Genomic DNA, 20450 nt, shown 5'->3' on the forward strand with positions numbered 1-20450 from the left:
TAATTTAATAAGGCTGTAAATGTCTAATCCAACACATGCAACGCATGACTCACATAGTCTGCCATGGCTAGCATGCGTATGCAGCTAATTGCCTTTCTAATGTTCATCTTAATTAGGATTGCTTTGTTTACTTGTCGTGAAAAATCTATAAAAATCACATGATACAAGCATAATACGAGCGCTTAAATCCGATACACTACGACGGATCAAATACCAGCAGAAGCGACAGACTGCGGGTTTGTGTTGAGCAGCGGCAATAAAGATATGAAGAACAGCTGATAGGGGCTGCGTTGCCAGTGCTGACATCCGTTTGTGGAAGCTTTCATGGGGCGTTTGCAGCAGGAGAATGACACCAAAGCCATAAGCAAGCTGCTGAGACTTTGGAAATTTCCTGCTGAGAGTCCTCCCTGCCTTCCACAATCACTTTTACAGCTGATGGCATCTTAAGAGGAGCCTTTTAGGAAGCAAAAACGGGAGGAGGGGAGGGCCGAAGGGGGGCTTTAGTTAAAAATATGCAAAGGGAACATTTTGTGCATCCTGTCCTATCGAAGGTCGCGAGTAATTGTCCCTCCGATTTAAAAGCACTGCCAAAACAAATAACTGCGGGGAACAGAATGGAAGATGCATGAGCGAGCATGTCTTTATATAACAGTTCTGCTGAAAGCCCCTGCCTTCGACAGAAATGCTTGGTAACCTTGGTGCAAGGGTTAGCCTTAATTCTCAAGTTTTTCATGAGGTTTAATGGTAGAACAAGCTGGTTTTAATCTCCTCTCTATTCAGCAGTTCTCATCAGCAGGCCAGATGCAATAAATCCAAACAAACTGAGAGATGCAGGAATGATTACTGTTCTTTCTCTCTGTAGAAAGGCTTGCGGCCTTGTTATGCATAAAAGGTGGTGTGTAATTTCTGCATCACCAAATGCAATTGCAAAAATAATGACCTTTTAAAAAGGTCCCGAACACTCGCTTCATCTTTCTTTGGCTGGACGAACAGGTCACTGCCCACAGATAATGCCATCATGGGTCAAAAGGAAGCAATTCAACTCCACAAATAATTGCTAAAAAAAATTTATTTAGAACTAGTGGTATTATTAAAATTGTTCTTGATAATTGAAATAAAAATAAAATAAAATAAAATAAAATAAAATAAAATAAAATAAAAAATTAAATTAAATTAAATTAAATTAAATTAAATTAAATTAAATTAAATTAAATTAAACTTAATTTACTAAAAATTAAATTGCATTGTCTTAATATATTTAAGTTCAATAAAAAACTAAGATTAATTTAAGAACTACAAATTACTAAAAAATAAAACAAAATGTATAATTAATATTTAAATATAAAATTAAAATGTATATTTAATAAAATATATATTTTGAAAATATTACAGTTATTAAATATATTTTTGCATTTTTTTAAATAATTGGTTGTCAAAACACTAGGTCAATTCCTGTTTAAATAAGTCTAGACCAGTCGGGACCATTTTCAGGAAATGGTTTAACAGGTTCAAAACTCCAGTACAAAGATCTACCTCTAAAGAACATTGTGTTCATGAATCAGACATCAATAAGCCAGTATTTACACATTTAATAAAGCTTAACGTGGCTTATTTATGTTCTGTAGTATATATTTACAATCTTATAAACAGGAACAGAAGAGAGCTTTCAGAAAAATGCATTCGCGCACTTCACCTTTAACCCAGCAGGGAGTATTTTTGAAAGTATACACACAATGATGTGTGAAAGGAGATCAAAGTTGCATTCTTGTCACAATGCAGATTCGCTAGCAGAAAAGTGCCCGCTGTTGATCCTTTCAGAAAACCACAATCTTTCTCTCCCTTTCCCATTATAAGATTTTCCCCTATAAGAGACAGATGCCCCTCATTTCAGCATGTATTAAACAGTCAGAGCGTTCCAAGAACAGTGTGATCCTCTCCCAGGGCTACAGAACTCTGTGGGAGGCCTCTACAGGTGGGGCGCTGCTGGCAACATTTCTGCGTGTGTGTCCTGTTACTGAAAAATGAGGTGAGAGCCAGTCGGTAACAGTAGGCTCATGTCTGATTGAGGTATCTTGTTGCTTTCAGTACAGAAATGCAACACATCGATGCAATGATAATTATAGAACGCCTAAAACAGATCTGCAGTCAACGAACTAAACGCATCTCTAAAGCAAGATTTTTATGCTTTCTGAAACCATGCTTTTCCATTCACATCGTTTAGTTGTTAATGTAGATGTGCCTTGACCCCTCCTTTGAATAAATCCTTAAATTTGAAATTTTTTCTGCACACTATGCAAAAAATGACTTCTTAATGAGTTTGTAATTAGTCTTTTTTTAAACTTGCTATTCCAGTAAAATATATAAATACCCTTAAAATAAAATAAATGTACTTGAGAAGCAACACTGCAGAAGATATTAAGTTTTCACAGACTGCATTAATACAGCTTGTCTTACTGCACTCGTGGATTTTTTTTTTAAACTAGTGCAAAACATGAAATTTGTTCTCTAAAACAGGTATTAGTATGTACATTTTATTCACATTTATTTTACATTAGTGCTGGCAAACGATTAAATCACATCCAAATAACTGGTTTTGTTTACATAATATATGTGAGTGTGTTGTGTATATTTATTCTTAATTGTTTTCTATAAATAAATGCACTCACACACAGCAAATATTTAGGAAATATTTACATGCATATATTTATATCTGCATAATTTATATCATATATAAATATAATATACACACATAACATTTTCTTAAATATATACATGCATGTGTGGGCATTTATATGCAGTATTAATAATAAATATACCCATATTATGTAAACAAAAACTTTTATTTTGGATGAGATTAATTATGATTAATTGTATGACAGGACTATTTTAAATATCTTTATTTATTTATTTATTTTTAATTTAACCAACAAATAACGCATTAATACTAGGATTCTGTTGCAGGTGTGAAATAATTTAAAAAATATCATATATCAAATAAAATAGTATGGCATGAGTTATGCAGCAAATTATAGGTTTAAGGATTTGAAGAAATCCCTAACATTAAATATGCACACTTGTAATAGTGCTTGCTATGTCTCATTCTCTCTCTCTCTCTCGCCCCAGATGTGCAAAGCTGACAGCTGATGTGACTCTGTTCATTGTCAGCTTTTTCCCCTTCTTCGTTCCAGCTGGGAGGAAATCAGGGGATCTTCTTCTTTGTGGTCTCCCACAAGACAAAGGACACACAACACAAAGCAATATCACCCTTTGCACTTAACTCTGAATCCTGATCACCTGCATCCAGTGACAAAAAAACTGATGCTTACGAAATTACTGCACATGGGCAGTTGAAATACACTTGCTTTTTCCGTAAACAGATTTATTTTTTACACTGTTGTTAAAGGATCTAAAGACGATCAGTGTGCATTTAAGAGTTTGCAAAAACGTTTATGCAGATCCTGCTGCAAATCTTCTCCACCGAACTGGGACAGAACCTTAATTAAATACTCATCTACGGTGACCTTGAGCCAAAAGCATACAGTTTCAGTCTATTTTGATCTTTTCCTACATACAAACAGATTACATCAGCACAACTTGGATAAAAAAACCAAGCGGCCAACAAACTTGTTGATAGTTTCTACTCACTTCTGCATTTCTCAAACATGACCAAGTGGCCGGTTGCAACTCAAGGCTCAAAGCATTTGCAAAACTCAAACGATAGCCTATCTACCCTCATTTAGCAACGATGCTGGTGGCATACTAAACGCAACACATCTGGCAGCACTTGGACTGACTCATTCCCCCGTGTTTCATTTCTCTCGGGTTGGTTGTGTGGCCATACACCTAACCTAACCCAACCCACCCTCAGCCTACCTGAGGCAACCCAACAGAGCAAGCTTCTGTGTGAACCAGGTCTAAGTCTATACAAAACAGCCCAATCTGGCCTGTGAAACCCAAACACGGCTATAGGTAAATGAAAGAGCTAACTGGAAAAAAAAATAAGCAGCTTTCAAGTGACGCATCTGTTTCTAATGTTGGCGCTCTGGTGTGGATTACAGGGAAGTATTGCCGGGGAACTGACGGTGACCCCGTATCTTCATCCCTAGGGAGACGGTAAGTAGCGATGAGAGGGCTGGATTTGGGTTGGGAGGAGGGAAGTGAACCGAAATGAAACTGACCCCCTGTTTACAGTCAACTTGATGCTGCATTTCTGTAGGCTGTTTTTTAAAAGCACTATATATATATATATATATATATATATATATATATATATATATATATATATATATTGCTTTTTGTACTAGGAACTCTTAAGAAGCAAAAAAAAAAAACAGCTGACAATATCTCCCAGGTGCTGCCACAATGAAGCTGTATCACGCTGTAAAACACAGTAAATGTACTATTTTAATCTTCAAAGCAGAACTCAACATGTGTTTTATCACATTAAATAAGATAAGGAAGCAGGTTCTCAGCAAGCCATTGAATTTTATGAGTCCATCTAGACGCACGTGTTGAGGAAGTTCTGGGGATTTTCAACAGTAAACACAGAGATAAAAAAAAAAAAAAAAACATTATGCATACTTCCCTACTACAGAGCAAGTTGTAAACAGCAAGTTGTTGTTAATACATCCCACACCACAAAAAAATGCCTATTCTTAATGAGTATTTGTCTAAAATATCTAACAAATCTTGAAACAAGATACAATTACTTGACAAGTAACACTACATTAGGTATTATAAGAGTGAATCTTTTTATGAAGCTTTTTAAAGTATAAACTAGTTAAAGTTTATAGTTCACCAAAAACTAAAATTCTGTCATTAATTATTGGCCCTCATGTCTTCCAAACCCCAAAGAATTATATTCATCTTCAGAACACAAATTAAGATATTTTTGATGAAATTTGAGACCGTACACAGACAGCACAAAAAGTATTCCTGTAGCTTCATAAAATTAAAACTGAACCACTGATGTCACATAAACTATTTTAGTGAGGTCCTTAATATGTTTCTGGGCTTTAATGTCAGTTCCATTGCTGTCTATGGAGAATCAGAAAGCTCTCAGACTCAGAATCAAAACTACTGACATTTTGTCCTGAAGATTAACAAAGGTCTGAAAGATTTGGAACGACATGAAGGTGAGTAAATAATGACATAATGTTCACCTTTTGTTGACCTATCTCTTTTAAAACATGTCAAACTATTTAACAAGACAACATACACTCATATCCAGTATGCAAAACAAGTTTTAATATCTTATGTATTATTGCTTCAAGTAAATTGTTTTTGTCTTACTACAAAATGAATCAAAAGAACTTATTAAAAAGCCAGAAAGTAATTTTTACTTCACCATCTATGTCAAAGTACAGGACAAGTTTAAGATGGCAGAAGCAATTAATCCAAAAATGTACTACACACTTGTGAAAGTATATAGGAATCTTTACTAAAAACCAAAACAAGAGAATGACAACAACAGCGCCTTACCTATAGTATCTGGACTGCAGGTAGGTAGAGCACACCGCTTTGGAGACGTGACTAGCAGAGCCGAAGTCGATGACCTTGACCCTGTACGGTTGGCGGGCTGGGTCTACAAGCATGATGTTCTCAGGTTTCAAGTCAGCGTGGATCAGTCCGAGGCTTTTGAGCTTCATGAGGGCAGTGGCCACCTGCTGCAGGATGGGTCGGATGTACTTGAGTGGCAACGGGCTGAACTTGTTCTGCTTGAGGAAGTCGTACAGGTTCTGCTCCAACATCTCGAAGACCAGGCACGTGTGGTTCTTGTGCTGGAAGCACTCGTACGCTCGAACAAAGTTGTAGTCGTCGGCGCTCTCCGTGCTCAGCCGCGCCAGTATGCTCACCTCAATCTGGCCCTGCCGCGCATACGAAGGGTGGTTCTTGAGGATCTTGATGGCCACGATCTCGCTGGTGCCGCGTTTCCAGCACTTCACCACCTGCCCGAACGTCCCTCGACCTAGGAACTCCAGCACCTCGTAGGTGTTTGTCATGGAGCAAAGCACCTCGTGCTGCAAGAGCTGGTAGTCACCCTCGCTGTTGGCGCCGCTGTTCTTGGACGTGGCCGTGGTGGAGGCGGTCGCAGTCGCGACGGTGGCCCCACTCTGTGCGTTGTTCTGGATCATGGGTGCAGGCAGTTGCTGCTCCTCGACCACGTGCACACTGCTTCCACTGCCGTTGTTGTTGTCCAGCTCCTCGCTTTTCCGCTTAAGCCCGCATCGCTGGTACGTGTCCAGCAGACTGACGGTGCTGCGGCGCGTCAGGTTGTGACCTCCGCTGCCGCTTCCGCTGCTCCCGGTGCTGCCCAACAGTTGACCAGCCGCCCCTGACGTGCTGCTGGCCGAGGCCACTACGATGTGCCCCGAACCGGCCGGGAAGAGGAGGGCCTGTTCGTAGGACAGGGAAGAGTTGGAGACCTGGAGGCTGGCGCCGTTGATGCCCACTGGGGCGACTGAGACACTCTGCTTGCTGTTCTGACTGTAGACCTTGCTGTGCGTGCCGTACCCTGTCATATCCCAGTTGCAACTCTGCTCCACCTTCAGTTTCTTCACGCTAAAGAAGGCACTTGACTGGAGAGTGTGAGGGGAGAAGACTTGCACTTGCGAGGCCATACCTGAGGTAGAGAGAGAGAGAGGGGGAATGTGAAACTTGGACTGAAACACGAGTATACGCTTTAAATAAAAATCCTACAGGTCATGGCAGGCCAGTTTAATAGAGTCAGAGTCCAGATGCTAACTTATAAAATAGCCGCTGTACAAATACCTTGCACACTTTCTCTTTGATTGCTCAGCAGTGTTCAGACTTGAAACTAAAGCTGATGGAGTCAGCTCCAGGGCAACACCTGGACTGATTTCACCCTATGTATTTATGAATATTTCTACATAAACTGAATCCACGTGGTCGTGATATGGGTATTTTTCCAATAACGTTCATGGCTTGACTGCTGCTGTGGCAAATCTAATGAAATCTCTTTTTTTATGGTCTAACCTTGACAAATTTGTTTAAAAATGTTTCCAGAAGTTCCAGAAACCTCCTTTCAAATAGAAAAGCCTACTGTCCACACAGTGCAGATCTGAATTGAACTGGCCAAAAATGCAATATTAATGCATGCATTGCAGATTAATGCAATCCTGGCCCCTCAAAAAAAGAGCTCTATGAGGACCACCAAAAAAGCACAAGCCACATCAAACCCAGGGTCATTTGCGTGAGTCTCAAGGAATGACTGCAATTTCCTTAAAGAAAAAAAAAACAAAACTTAGCCCATGTATGCAACACATTGCAACGTTTACCTCAGGGAGATGCACATCACTTTTCCAGAGGCATTTGAAACAAAAAAAAAAGTGCTAGAACCTGAAACATCTGAATAACATCTCAACATCAGATCCTCAAAACAAAGCAACATAAGCAGAACTGAGTGGGATTTCGGCTTCTGGGAACTCTCAGTGCTTCAGAACAGACAACGCTTCTCCAAGCAAACAACAGTCCAGAAATAGCACTGTTTGTAGTGCTAAAATAATGATTACAGTACTGAGAGGATTACATGCAGAGCACGCTGTAATGCACTATTTACAGAATCTCCAAAGTGGCCTGAATTAGCGCACCAGGAAATAAAAAGGCTCCTTCAGTGTGCATTTCTCACCACACATGCATATCTGTTAATGCTACAGTAATGCATGATTCGTTTAATTGTATTTCTGTGGCAGAACGTCTTAATTATGATAATCTACCTGCAATATTAATGTAAGGTCCTTTGCGATCTCTAGGACACAAAAACATTCATATATCATTTTAAAACCTTCAACGCATTTTCACATTCTCTCTCAGTCCAGAGGGATTGACATTAAGGTTTAAGGTTGGATGCAATGAGAGGTGACTTATGTACTATTATATTAAATGTTATGTATACAACATTTGTAATTAGATGAATCGACATTCAGCTTTTTTTATTTATGGTTCATTGTGAATATATCTGACAAGCTTCAAAAATGGATTTTTAGCAAATAACAACTTAAAGGGACAGATGTTATGACTAAAGTTGTGTCATTTAGTCACATGTTGTTCCAAACTTGTGTGACTATTTCTGAAGACATTACGAATCGTAGGTCTAATAAGGTCTAACGTTGTTTTGGACAAGGTTGAGTGACAGAATTGTGCATTTTAGGTGAACACTTTCTTTAGATGTAAAATTGTCCCTCACACAGAAATATCACATTGCTTGAGAAGATTAATACGGACTCCTTTTATGATGCTTCTTGGCCTTTTAGGGACCACAGTGTTTACTATAAACTGTCATTAACAAAACTTCTATGTTCCATGGAAAAAATAACAGCAGCAAAAAAGGTTTGCAATGACATGAGGGAGAGCAACATTTTTCAGTAATCGTCTTGCTTGACAGCACAACCAGAGCCTTCTAGAATAATCTCTATCCCTCTCCACAGAGGATGTTAAATATACAATGGATCTCCTTCGATGCTTTCCACACAAAATAAATCTCTATTAGAATAATTACTTTTTTCCTTTGTGGTCTCATCTTACAATCAGATAATGAATCTCATTTGGTTAGAGGAATTCCTTGACGCAACCAAATTCCCAAGACAGGAAACATACAGAGGAAACTTTAAATGAACACTTCATCATTGTTATGACTCCTGATAGTTACGGTTTCAAAATCACCTTCCTGCTTCTCCATTTTCTTTCACTATTCAAACTCTATTTTCTCATACATTTGACTACACCTGAATGATTTCAGTATCTATCTGGCTGTAGCTCTAAAGTCCAGGGATTCTAAGGCTTTAAAAAATGATTGAGCAGCTAAAGACGCTGACCATACAATCTATACTGTATATCTAATAGCCTTCATGCCATAAATCCCCTCTAATATAACACATGCACTATTCATCATCTATAGCTTTAACCAAATCAGCTTGCACTGCAGATCCAATAATCTATGCATTTAATATATCAGATATATTAATTATACCACATATATAATCTATCCACCACAGAGCCCACATAAAAATGTATATTAACTGAAAATTAATAGGACCTTTCTGGCCATTTGTTGATGGAGCAAGTAATGAGGAACATCCGCTATTGCTATTAGGAACAAGGGCCCTATGTTAATCCCATAAGCTACTAGGCCAGATGTCACTCCTTGGATTACGCTTTTCTTTGCCAGGTCTTTATGCTAAAAATAATTTGTACGTGGTCAGTGGCTCTGTATGTGTTAGTATGTGTGTTTGGCGGAGGTGGGGATGGAGCCTGGAAAGTAATAAATCTCCCACGGCAACGGCTGATCAGATGGAACATCCCTGGAATTCTTTGCGTCAGACATGAGTGGTGTCACGGTTGTGTGGTAAGCACGAGAGCACACAACGAGATTAAATAAAAATAAAAGGGTTTAATTCTAAAAATGGCAAAATAAAGGATATACAGACAGGCAGGCAGGCAGGCAGGCAGGCAGGCAGGTCGAACAGGCAGGCAGGATAAACACAGGGGTAGACATCAGGTAAGGACCTCGACGCTCGGACAAACAGAACTCAAAACACAGGACTTAAATACACTGAGACACAGCTGATGACAATAACATAATTAACACAGAGGGAAGGCAGGGCACAGGGAGCACATGGCATGAAACGAAAACATAAACACAGAGTCCAGAGATGTGACATTACCCCCCCCTCCCGGAAGGTGCGTCCACGCACCTAAAGGGTAACAACGAAAGAAAAACAAACAAAACAAAAAAGACTCGGAGTTGGGGATACCGGGTCTTGGGAGGAGGTTCTGGTGGAGGACGGATCCCCAGGAGGGGGCAGGCAGAAGGCAGAAGGGTCCAAGGAGGTGTAGATGGAGGGAGGAGCCAGGGGAGGAGACAGGAGGAGTCCGGAGCAGGAGGAGATCCAGAGCCCAGCTATGGTGGTCAAGGTGGAGCCGACGGAGGAGGAGCCATGGAGGAGGAGCAGCCATCGACTCCATGGGGCGACCGACGGCGGGAGCAGGTGGAGGAGGAGCCTGAGGTGGAGACGGAGAGCCGAAGAGCCAGGGTGACGTCGAGGCGCTGGAGGTCCAAGGCGACGCCGCAGGCTTCGGCGACTGACACGGAGACGGGGGACGGGAAGGACGCGGCGGAGCCAGAGCGACTGAGGACTGAGGTGAAGCCGGAGGAAGGAGGAGCCTGACAGAGCCGGTGGGATGGAGTAGCGAGGCGAAGCGGAGGAGAGAATCCCGAGGCGCGGATGGTCGACGACAGACCAAGGCGGAGCCGGAGGGACGATGGAGCCTGGTGGAGCTGGTGGACTGACGGACCACGGTGTAGAGGAGGGAGCTAGGAGCCCAGGGGAGCCGACGGGTCACGAGCCGAGGAGGAGTCTGGGTCTCGGAGGCAGGACGGTGAGGCGAGGGATCCTCCAACCTCGATGGCGATGGAGACCGGCAGACCCGTGGCGAGCTCCAGATGGTTTGCTGAGGATGATCGCAGGGGCTGCTGGGATCCATCGGCGTGGTGTGGCATGGGTGGGAGGTGGGAAAACTTGAGGCGGCACTGGAGGGAGCGACGCGGCGCGCGGGCACTGGAACGTGACGGAGCGCGCGTGCGCGCGGGCACTGAACGGGACGGAGCGCCACGTGGCGCGCGGGCACTGGAACGCGACAGAGCGCACGTGGCGCGGGCACAGGAAGCAGGACAGAGCGCGCGTGGCGCGGGCACAGGAACGGGACGGCTGGGCGGAACCAGCGAGCTAACGGGGCGGCTGGGCGGAACCAGCGAGCTAGCGGGAAGGCTGGGCGGAACCAGCGGCTTACGGGAAGGCTGGGCGGAACCAGCGGGCTTACGGGAAGGCTGGGCGGAACCAGCGGGCTAACGGGACGGCTGGGCGGAACCAGCGGGCTAACGGGACGGCTGGGCGGAACCAGCGGGCTAACGGACGGCTGGGGCGGAACCAGCGGGCTAACGGGACGGCTGGGCGGAACCAGCGGGCTTTCTGGGTAGCTGAACGGGAACAGGAACTCAGGATACAGGGAGGTGCCCAGTCTAAGTCCAAGTCCAAGTCTACATCATCCAGCTCCTTTGCAGATCCAGCAGCCCCAGGTGGATGATCAGCTCATCCTCAGCCCGATGTGTAGTGGGCGGAGCTCCAGCGCTCTCCTCGCAGTCGGCTGTCTCCACCGCGGGAGCTCCGTTGCTGGCTCGCGCACCTGGTCTGATGTATATAATCTGTTACGCTCCACGGCTCTGTCGCTCTCTGTGACGATGGGTCCGTGGTCACGCCGACTCCGCCCCGTGTCAGCGGTGGGCTCGGCTGGGGCTCCACCATGCGGTGAAGGGATGGGCTAGGCTCTGGATCTGGAGTGGGGCTGGTGTCGTTGTCCTCAGGCGCAACCATCATGGTTGATTTGCAGGACACCAGCACCCACTCGACTATGCGGCGTAGGCTCTCTCGAGGACCGCCCGGACAGCTGCGCTTGGCTGGAGGTGTTAAGTCCACGGAAATAGGTTCGAGCAGAGAGCAGTCCAGGTAGCGGAGTCGTTGGCCAGTTCGAGGAACAGTTCGGTGTAGTCCTCGAGAGAGCAATCCCCTGCTCCAGCAGGCGGAGAAGTTTGGGTCTTTGAACTGGGCAAACATGACAAACAAAAACAAAAAATAAGGGGGAAAATACGCGCTATTTACTTCTTTTGAGGTCCGAGCGTTCTGTCACGGTTGTGTGGTAAGCACGAGAGCACACAACGAGATTAAATAAAAATAAAAGGGTTTAATTCTAAAAATGGCAAAATAAAGGATATACAGACAGGCAGGCAGGCAGGCAGGCAGGCAGGCAGGTCGAACAGGCAGGCAGGATAAACACAGGGGTAGACATCAGGTAAGGACCTCGACGCTCGGACAAACAGAACTCAAAACACAGGACTTAAATACACAGGGTAATTGACGAGACACAGCTGATGACAATAACATAATTAACACAGAGGGAAGGCAGGGCACAGGGAGCACATGGCATGAAACGAAAACATAAACACAGAGTCCAGAGATGTGACAAGTGGTAATCTAGTCTCGCGGGCAGCTGACATGTTCAGATTACCACTGTGCAACAACTCCTCTATCTAACTCATCGTGGCTCCATTATGTTTGTTTTTTCCATTTTAATCCAATCCAGTCTTATCATGTCTCACCATGTTATGCTCTGAACACGTCACATGGCAGGAACCAAACTGGACGCCTCGCCTATGTCCTAACTTGACTTTGATATAGGGCCTTGTGCCATTCGGAAGTAATGTGAGAAAGTTTTTAAAGTTCACAATCAGTTTCTGCTTTTGAGTTGAGGTTTCAAACAGGATGCAGCATTGCAATTTCAGTGTAAAAAAGATCATTTAAAATGAATGGAAATTCATTTGACTGCATATATATGTTTGTCAAGATAGACCTCGAGTGTTGGCTTTACAAACCTTTTTGAAAGTACTTTCAAAGTAACCAGTAGTTTGAATAGAGCAAAAGAAACAGAATGATAGATGGAACAAAAGAACGATAAATCGCAGACAGGCAGATAGATAGAACAATAGAAAGGATCATAAATATTGCGAAGGAAAGAATAATAAAATGATAGAACAACAAATACAGAGAATGACAGAACAATAGACAGCTAAAATAACAGATTTGATCAGATAACGATATGTAGAATGATAGATGGAAAGAGAAAACAGTAAATAACTAGAATGATAGACAAGTATAGAAAATACAATACATAAAAAGATGAAGAATGCTGTATGGAATGATAAAACGGTAGACAGAATGATAGATCTAGTTATAGAAAGATGGAATGATAGATAAAATGTTAGAATGACAGATAGAACGAATAACGATAGAATGACAGAATGAACAAACGACAGACAGATAAGAAGATAGATAGATAGATGGACAGATAGATAAATAGACAGATAGATAGACAGATAGACAATATATATGTTTATACAATAATTGACAGAGAACCAATTCTTTAGTTCAGAATTTTTGCACAAACTGGTTTTGTAGAGAGATGTGTTGTCAACCAAACTAACTCTACAGTAATTCAATTGAAAGAGAGTTCAAATGGTCAGAATGCATTCATTCCCATTCAACCTCAGGAACTCCTGTTCAGTGTGAGAGCGGTCCAAGTGTTTACAGCCTCGAGTCGACTAGCACCCCGAGAATGATGTTTATGTACTGATATCACAGAAAAACCTCACACAATCTCAACGGGTGACGTTTACTTGAATTTCTGAACTCTGCAGTGAGAATACAACCAGTCTGCTCCATTGTTTCATATTTACAATGCTGGAATGCTTTTCATAGTGCCAGCCAGATTTCTGCATACCTCTCACAGAGCGGCCGGTTTAATGCACTGCCACAGAGAATACCAAAGAGCTATTCATCTGCCCTATACAAACAACATGTTGAAATGCTAATGGTCAGTTTATTACAGGATCAGCTATTAGTTTTTTTAAAAATTGACTCGCCCTCATGTGGTTCCAAACCTGAACGAGTTTCTTCCTTACGTTGAAAACAAAGAAGATATTTTAAAAAACAGTCGCTGATCACCAATGCCATCCATAATAGGGAAAGAAATACTATGGAAGTTTTGATTGTGAGCATCTTCTTTTGTGTTCAACATAAGAAAGATAATCATAAAGGTTTGGAAAGACCTGATGGTGAGTAAATGATGACAAAATTTCAATTTAGGGGTGAACTGTACCTTTAAATACAAGCGTTTAAGCTTGTTTACTCTTTTATGGAGAGAGGATTTGTAATTATATCATATCTGGCTGCTCACAGGCGAAAGGGTTAAAAGCAAACAAAGGACCTAAGGAGGTTTGCATTGTCTCCTCTGCGTGATCCAGGACAGAGGCATTTGAGGAAAATTGTCCAGGGAAGAAATCAGTGGTTAATGAATTGACCTCCGCTTGTCTAGACAAAGCATTATCCCCCGTGGCTCCAAGCGATGCCCACTGTAGCATACCATCAGGGGGGAGGATGCACAGGAAGCCTAGGAGATTCTCTCCTTTCCTTGTGTCTCTTCAAAAAAAAAAAACATTGTTTGTACTTGTTTCTTCCTTTCATGTCCTTTACTATCTGGCTTTGTGTGAGATCTAGTCATTTGTTAGTTCTCCAGGTATCTTGTTTCTCCAGGTCTGGACTGATCTTTTCCAGCTCTCCAATCCTACATTTATTTTGCCACTCTATCCCCTCGGCCGTCTCCCAACACTCTCGCAATCAAACAGTCTCTCTGCTGACCTCCTGCACATCACTTTTTCTTTTGCTCTCCTTTGCCTCTCCTATCTTCAGACATTGTTTGTCTGTGTTTGTGTGTGTGTGTGTGTGTGTGTGTGTGTGTGTGTGTGTGTGTGTGTGTGTGCGCGCACAAACTTTTCTGGCATTAAAAAAAAAAAGTGTACACTAACCTATATTCACAGTTTAGCTGATTTAGGAGGACATTTTGGAAATCGATGTACATAAATTAGAAAAAATAACCAAAGACCAAACATTGCACATGGTGTTCTGAGTGGTTTTATAGCATGTTTGCTATGCGGTTGCTCGGTTGTAATGGGTGCTTGCTAGGTGATCTGAATAAAACTCAATCTATTCATTTATTTTTTTCCCTTAGTTTTATCCTTTTGTGTTTTTAGAACTTAAAAATTAAGACTGAAATAATATATAAATATATAAATATATATATAAATATATAATATATAAATATTACACTAAAAACTTAAGTTTAAAAAACTTAAAATCAGAAAATTGAACTTTGAAATAATATGAATGCATGCATGTATATGAATACATATATACACACACACAAAAAATAAGCACAAAAAAAATTCTAAAACTGGAAATTATATATACACACACACATATACACACATATATATATACATATATTTATATATACACATATGAATACAATTAAGTAATTTGTTGATTTAAAAAAAAAAAAAAAATTTATTAAATACTAATTTTACATTATATTTACAACAGGCATCTTATTGAAATAAATACAAACACAAAGAACTAGAAACATGTCCTTACTCCCAGATCTATCTAGCCTCCACTCCCTTCTCTCTCTCAGTCTCATCTAATGAAACCCAGTAGTTCCATGGAAAGCGAGAGCAGGAAACCTCTGGCTATTGTCTCTATTCATGACACGGTGTATCTCTCACCTCCAGAGCAGAACAGGGCCAGCGCGCTTCAGAGAGCTCTGAGAGGCTGGGAGCACACATTTTGTGCAGTGTGTGAAGATAGGAAGAGTGCCAGCAGGAAACGAGACACACAGCTCACAGCAGCATTTCTTAGGCTGTTTATTTTTCGGCCTGGATGTGTTCACTGGTTTGCATGTGGAGCTCCCCGGTCTTGCTCATCTCCTCAAACCACAAGACCTCCAGAGAGAAAGAGAGAGAGAGAGGCAGATACAGAGACGCTCACACAAACAGCAGATGCTGCAGGATATTGACCACCCAGTCCTCATTTAGCGATCACATCCAAACCTATTTATGGAACGAAACAGAGAGGCAGCTAGACGCACACCAGCACAACATAAATAAAGCATTACCACTTAGCGCTAATGTTTGACTAGCTGAGCGCTATTACTGTGTTCGTGAATCACATGCATATGTGCATGTGAACACAAGCTGCTCGCTTACACCTGGCACAAACCTGAGCGTTTGGGGGGAAAAATAAATAAATAAAATTCTCATCTCTATAAGACAGCACCGAGACTAAACTGAGAGCAAACTGAGACTTTTTGCTATGTCTTATGCATCACTTTTTTTTTTTAAATGGGCCCCCTGTAGAGTTTTAGAAGAGCTCTGTGGAAGACTCTTTCTATCACGGATCACGGAGTTTAAATCTCACGATTCCGACAAAAAAAAGCCTGAATGGCGAGATATAGTCTCAGCATTCTTTCTTTCTTAAAATTCTACGTTTAGATAAAGCAACATCTCAACATCTCATATCTTTCTTATTTATTTTCAAACGTGCAAAAAACCTCAATATTAATACAGATATTTTTAAGCACAATCTTAACTTTATAGTGCTACTCTATACTTTTACTGTATGTTTCTAAAAAAATATTGAAAAGAAACGAGTAAAGCGAGCAATAAAATGTCCCTCTGGGTGAGACGGATATGGAAGGCACAGAATGAAGCTGTAAAATGGACACACACGTGCAAAGTTTGCCCTAATGTGACCCATTAGTGGGTTGTTTGTGTGATATTTAGTGAGGTGTTAGTTGAGCAGAGCAGACAGCAGCTGGGCCTGAGAGCGGCTAAAGCCATTGACATGTGTTCTGACGGCCTCAGAGAAAGACAAACAAACAACACACACTGTCACACACAGGCTTTGTGACCTCTCCAACCAGCCTGTTGCTGACTGCTTATCAAGGCCGTGTCTGAGAATAGAGGAAGCCATATGTTTAGAAGAGGTTATAGATGATGTACCAAAAGAGCATCATGAGTGTGAGCAAGATAACTGCATTTACAAAGTGTCTTCAGGGAAACCTTAAACGATGAAGGCAAAAAAAGAAAAAAAAGAATGAAAATCTATGTTTAAATGATACATTAAAATAGTACAACTAAATATAACAAGTATAATGAATAAAATAAATATTTTAATAATATAATAAAATTAAATAATTTTTTATCATTAAATAGTAAATAAAATCAATGAAAACCCTACTACTGCTACTACTACTACTAATAATAACAACAACATTATTAAAACAGCATTAGTAAATGGTTTCTAAAAATAAAAATATATAAATGTTATAAATAATAAACCAATAATAAGTATAAATATTACTACTCCTATATTTACTAATAGCAGTTGTTTCAGTAACAATAATAACAATAATAATAATAAATAAATAAATAAATAAATCCTAAAAAGTGAAATAAATAAAAACGCTAATATATAATAAATAGAATAAAAATGGGCAATAATAAAGATACTGCTGCTACTAAGAATAGTAATAAATCTAAAAAAATAAAATAAAATAATATATAATAAATAGAAAAACTAAAATAACAACATACATAATCAGTACTAGATATATATATTAGACTCGCACACATACTATAACTACTACCATAATAATAAGGACTACACCACAATATTTTTAGCAACCGAACAGGCTCAAAATAATGTCCTTATTGCAGAAGTGTAGAAGCTACTCACAGTAGCCACTTTAATGGTTCAGGACCAGCTGACTAACCGTCTCTACACCAAGAGCAGTAAAACTGAAAACGTCTGTTTAAGGACAAGCACCCGATAAGAAGCAACTTGTACAGCCCTGTTATCAGACCATTACAGTAACACAGTATCGACCAGCATTCGCCAGTCCCACTAATAAAAACAGAGACACTGAAAATTTATAATGCTTTAATTATGTTGATTAAAGGTTCGGTTTATTTTATTTGGCACTCTTGATTGGAGTCTCCCAAACCATGACTTATTTCGTTGTCTGTCGCGTCTGTCGTGTTCTGTGTGCCTGGGTACTTGCGAAAGTATGTTTTGCAGGTTTTTGCTGCACTGTTGGTACTTCAAAAGAACAAGACCTGAGCAACATGCCAGAGACTAACCACAAAGCCAAGCCAGGCACAGATGAAACAAGATTCACACATCGAGAGCAGACAACACACACACACACACACACACACGCAGAGCACATCCTGCAGTTGCGGCGCTCAAAGCACGGATAAATGTGGCGCCCCAATGACTAAAGTGATTCTCTGCCCTAACAAAACAACTGTTCTTAACCACAAAACAAGCTAAACGCGGCCTCGAAAATTAACAAAAGAAGCTTATTTCGAATTCAAGTGTTATCAAAGTGAATATAGCAATCGCGTGTTCCTTAGAAAAAGCAGCGGTTCGCGAAAGCATTTGCTCCGCAGCGTTATTTTAACACTGTGTGATTTTCTGGAATTCTGAACATCTGTCATCCGCCGGTTCAGTTTGTGTTTTCCGTCAAGTATAATCTTTACACGTATGACGGTTCTGGAGAATACCAGAGATAAACAGACACGGCTAATAAGCCAAAGTCTGCGCAGGCCAGCTCTTCAGGATACATTATGACTGCTTCTTCCTGCAAATACATCACAGTCCGGGGAGAAAGAGAGTGTGTGTGTGTGTGTGTGTGTGTGTGTGTGTGGTCGACCTCTATAACCCGATGGCAGAAACTTGCATGGGACGATGGGAAGAACTAAGGGACTAAAACTAAGGAAAATATCATGGAAAACTGGATTACATAACAAAATACATTCTCCAGTCGGCTCTGACTACAATAACTCAAAACTATTTAGTCAGAGTCAAATTCAGGCAACATGTTCATCTGTGTTTACTTAACAATTCAGCATTTAGTCTTCGTGAAATATTACGGTGCATTGAGGTTATGTAGTCATTTACATACTGAGACGTCTTACAGGATGCAGCAGAAAAACAGCCTTAACAATCTTAATGCTCATAGAGGAAAAGGAAAATAGTTACGTAAAACTAAGATACTTAATAAAAAAAGGGATTGTTGTACTGTAACTTTAAATTACTGGAGTAGGTTTCATGAAAATGAAACTATTTCAGTTTTTCTACTTTAAAATGTCATTTTTGATTCAATGTGTTACTTTCCATTGCTTTTTAAGTGATCGTAAAATTTAAAGTCAAATTTGTTTCTACACACCAATTAGTTTTATTCAGCGTATGACTGTTTTTCTGTTGTTTTGAACACAAAAGTAGGTTTTTGAAGAATGTCCGTAACCCAAAAATTGCTGGTAGCTATTGACCTCCAGATAAAGGAAGAAAAAAAAAACACAATAGAAGTCTACGGCCACCGGCAACTGTTTGGTAACCAACATTCTTCAGAATATCTTCCTTTGTGTTCAGCAGAAGAAAGAAATATGAGAGCAAATGAGATATATATAATTCTTTACATTCCCATATATAATTCTTTACATTAACTATTCGCTAATGCATGTAATTCAGGGGGCCGTATTTTTCATCTTTCCCTTTCAACTGACGTCAAGTCTTTTACAAAGATAGGCTACCGAGTTATTTTTTTTAACCCCATCATTCAAATCAGGCCACAGACACATAACGCAATCCATTCCTGATGAATAAAGTCAAGCCCTGTTCTACATCTTTTTTCATTCATCATACATCACATTACAGGAGTTAAACGGTTTGTGAACACGGTTTCATGTTGACTTTGAGTCACAAATGATGTTCTGTAGACCAGCGGTGCTGAGAGCTCCATAAACAAAGCCTGGAGTCCTGCCAGCCACTGACGGTAGTGATAAGTGAACAACATATACAACATATTAATACCTCAGCAATAGCCATAAACTATGAGTAATCTGATTACTGAACGGGCTGACATTTTCTGGGGAGGCTGGAATGAAATTACAGGCTTGGACAGAACAAAAGAACAAAACAGGAACACACACACACACACACACACACGCACAGAGAGTGCACAACAATAAGTTTAAAAATAATGTAATCTGTGACTCCATCAGAGTCTGTCTAGGCCAATTAATTGGTTTTGGCTATAAGATGATAAATGAGTTTATACATGGGCTGTAATTTTTTATTCCCTTTATGACCTTTATATGAAGACAAATTAAATGATTAAAAGCTGGAGAATTTTTAATGGCTTTTACATGTTTTTCTTTAATTACTTTCAAAAGAGCTGAATAAATACACATATGGGTGATTCTTCAAGGGAACTATTTTTGATTCTGCAAATTTATTTATTTACAGTTGAGACATAAATCAAATTATATTTATTGTCTCTCCTAATTGCTTGATAATTTATTATTATTATTATTATTATTATTTTTTAAGTATTATGATATTAAATTTACCTGTGTTTTGGCCTTTTCCTCAACTTCTCTGCTTTACTAATCAACTGTTTTAAAAGTATTAAAATCTGCAAAGTTCATTACTGCACCAAATAATCAAAAAAATTCAATTATTTTAAAATGACTTTTTTTTCTTCCCTTTTTTACAAAGCGTAAATATATTAAATAGTCACCCATGGGGAATTACCAATGATAAGAGTCACGACCTGGAGAAGAAATCTTCTATATTTTAAATCTAAACCTCTATAATCTATACATTTAGGACCAAACCTTCATTACTGTCATGTGACTCAAGATAACAATATGCTCTGCCTACATACTAAGAGCTTAAAAAGAGAAAGCCCCTAAATTCCAGACCATTAGTCAATAAAAACAATCACTAAAAACACAAAGCCAGGTGACCAGCACAAATTATGGGTAAATCCAACATGATTAGCATTCGGAAACAAAAGAAAATCATGCATAAATTGTTCTAGCACAAGTTTGGATGGAAACAATATCAGCTTATGGAAAGCTTCTACCTACAATCCTGCAGAGGATAAGCGGTTTGGAGAACAGGATGATGTTGTGTTCC

The 20450-nt window shown here is 40.3% G+C and overlaps 1 protein-coding gene across 4 annotated transcripts in view; it reads right to left on the reverse strand.

Annotated features, from left to right (window-relative positions):
• Nucleotides 1-20450, reverse strand: part of hipk2 (homeodomain interacting protein kinase 2) — an 89842-nt gene that overhangs the window by 57423 nt on the left and 11969 nt on the right. For 2 of the 4 annotated variants that reach the window (XM_043264541.1, XM_043264538.1), the window contains exon 2: nt 5482-6622. In XM_043264541.1, coding sequence (XP_043120476.1) covers nt 5482-6622 — 1141 coding nt within the window. Of the gene's footprint in view, nt 1-5481; nt 6623-15190; nt 15407-16465; nt 16526-17201; nt 17267-20450 lie in introns of those variants that run through there. The other 2 variants (XM_043264539.1, XM_043264540.1) reach the window with 2 other exon arrangements.

The sequence above is a fragment of the Puntigrus tetrazona genome, chromosome 18 (assembly GCF_018831695.1).
Source record: "Puntigrus tetrazona isolate hp1 chromosome 18, ASM1883169v1, whole genome shotgun sequence".
NCBI lineage: Eukaryota > Metazoa > Chordata > Actinopteri > Cypriniformes > Cyprinidae > Puntigrus > Puntigrus tetrazona.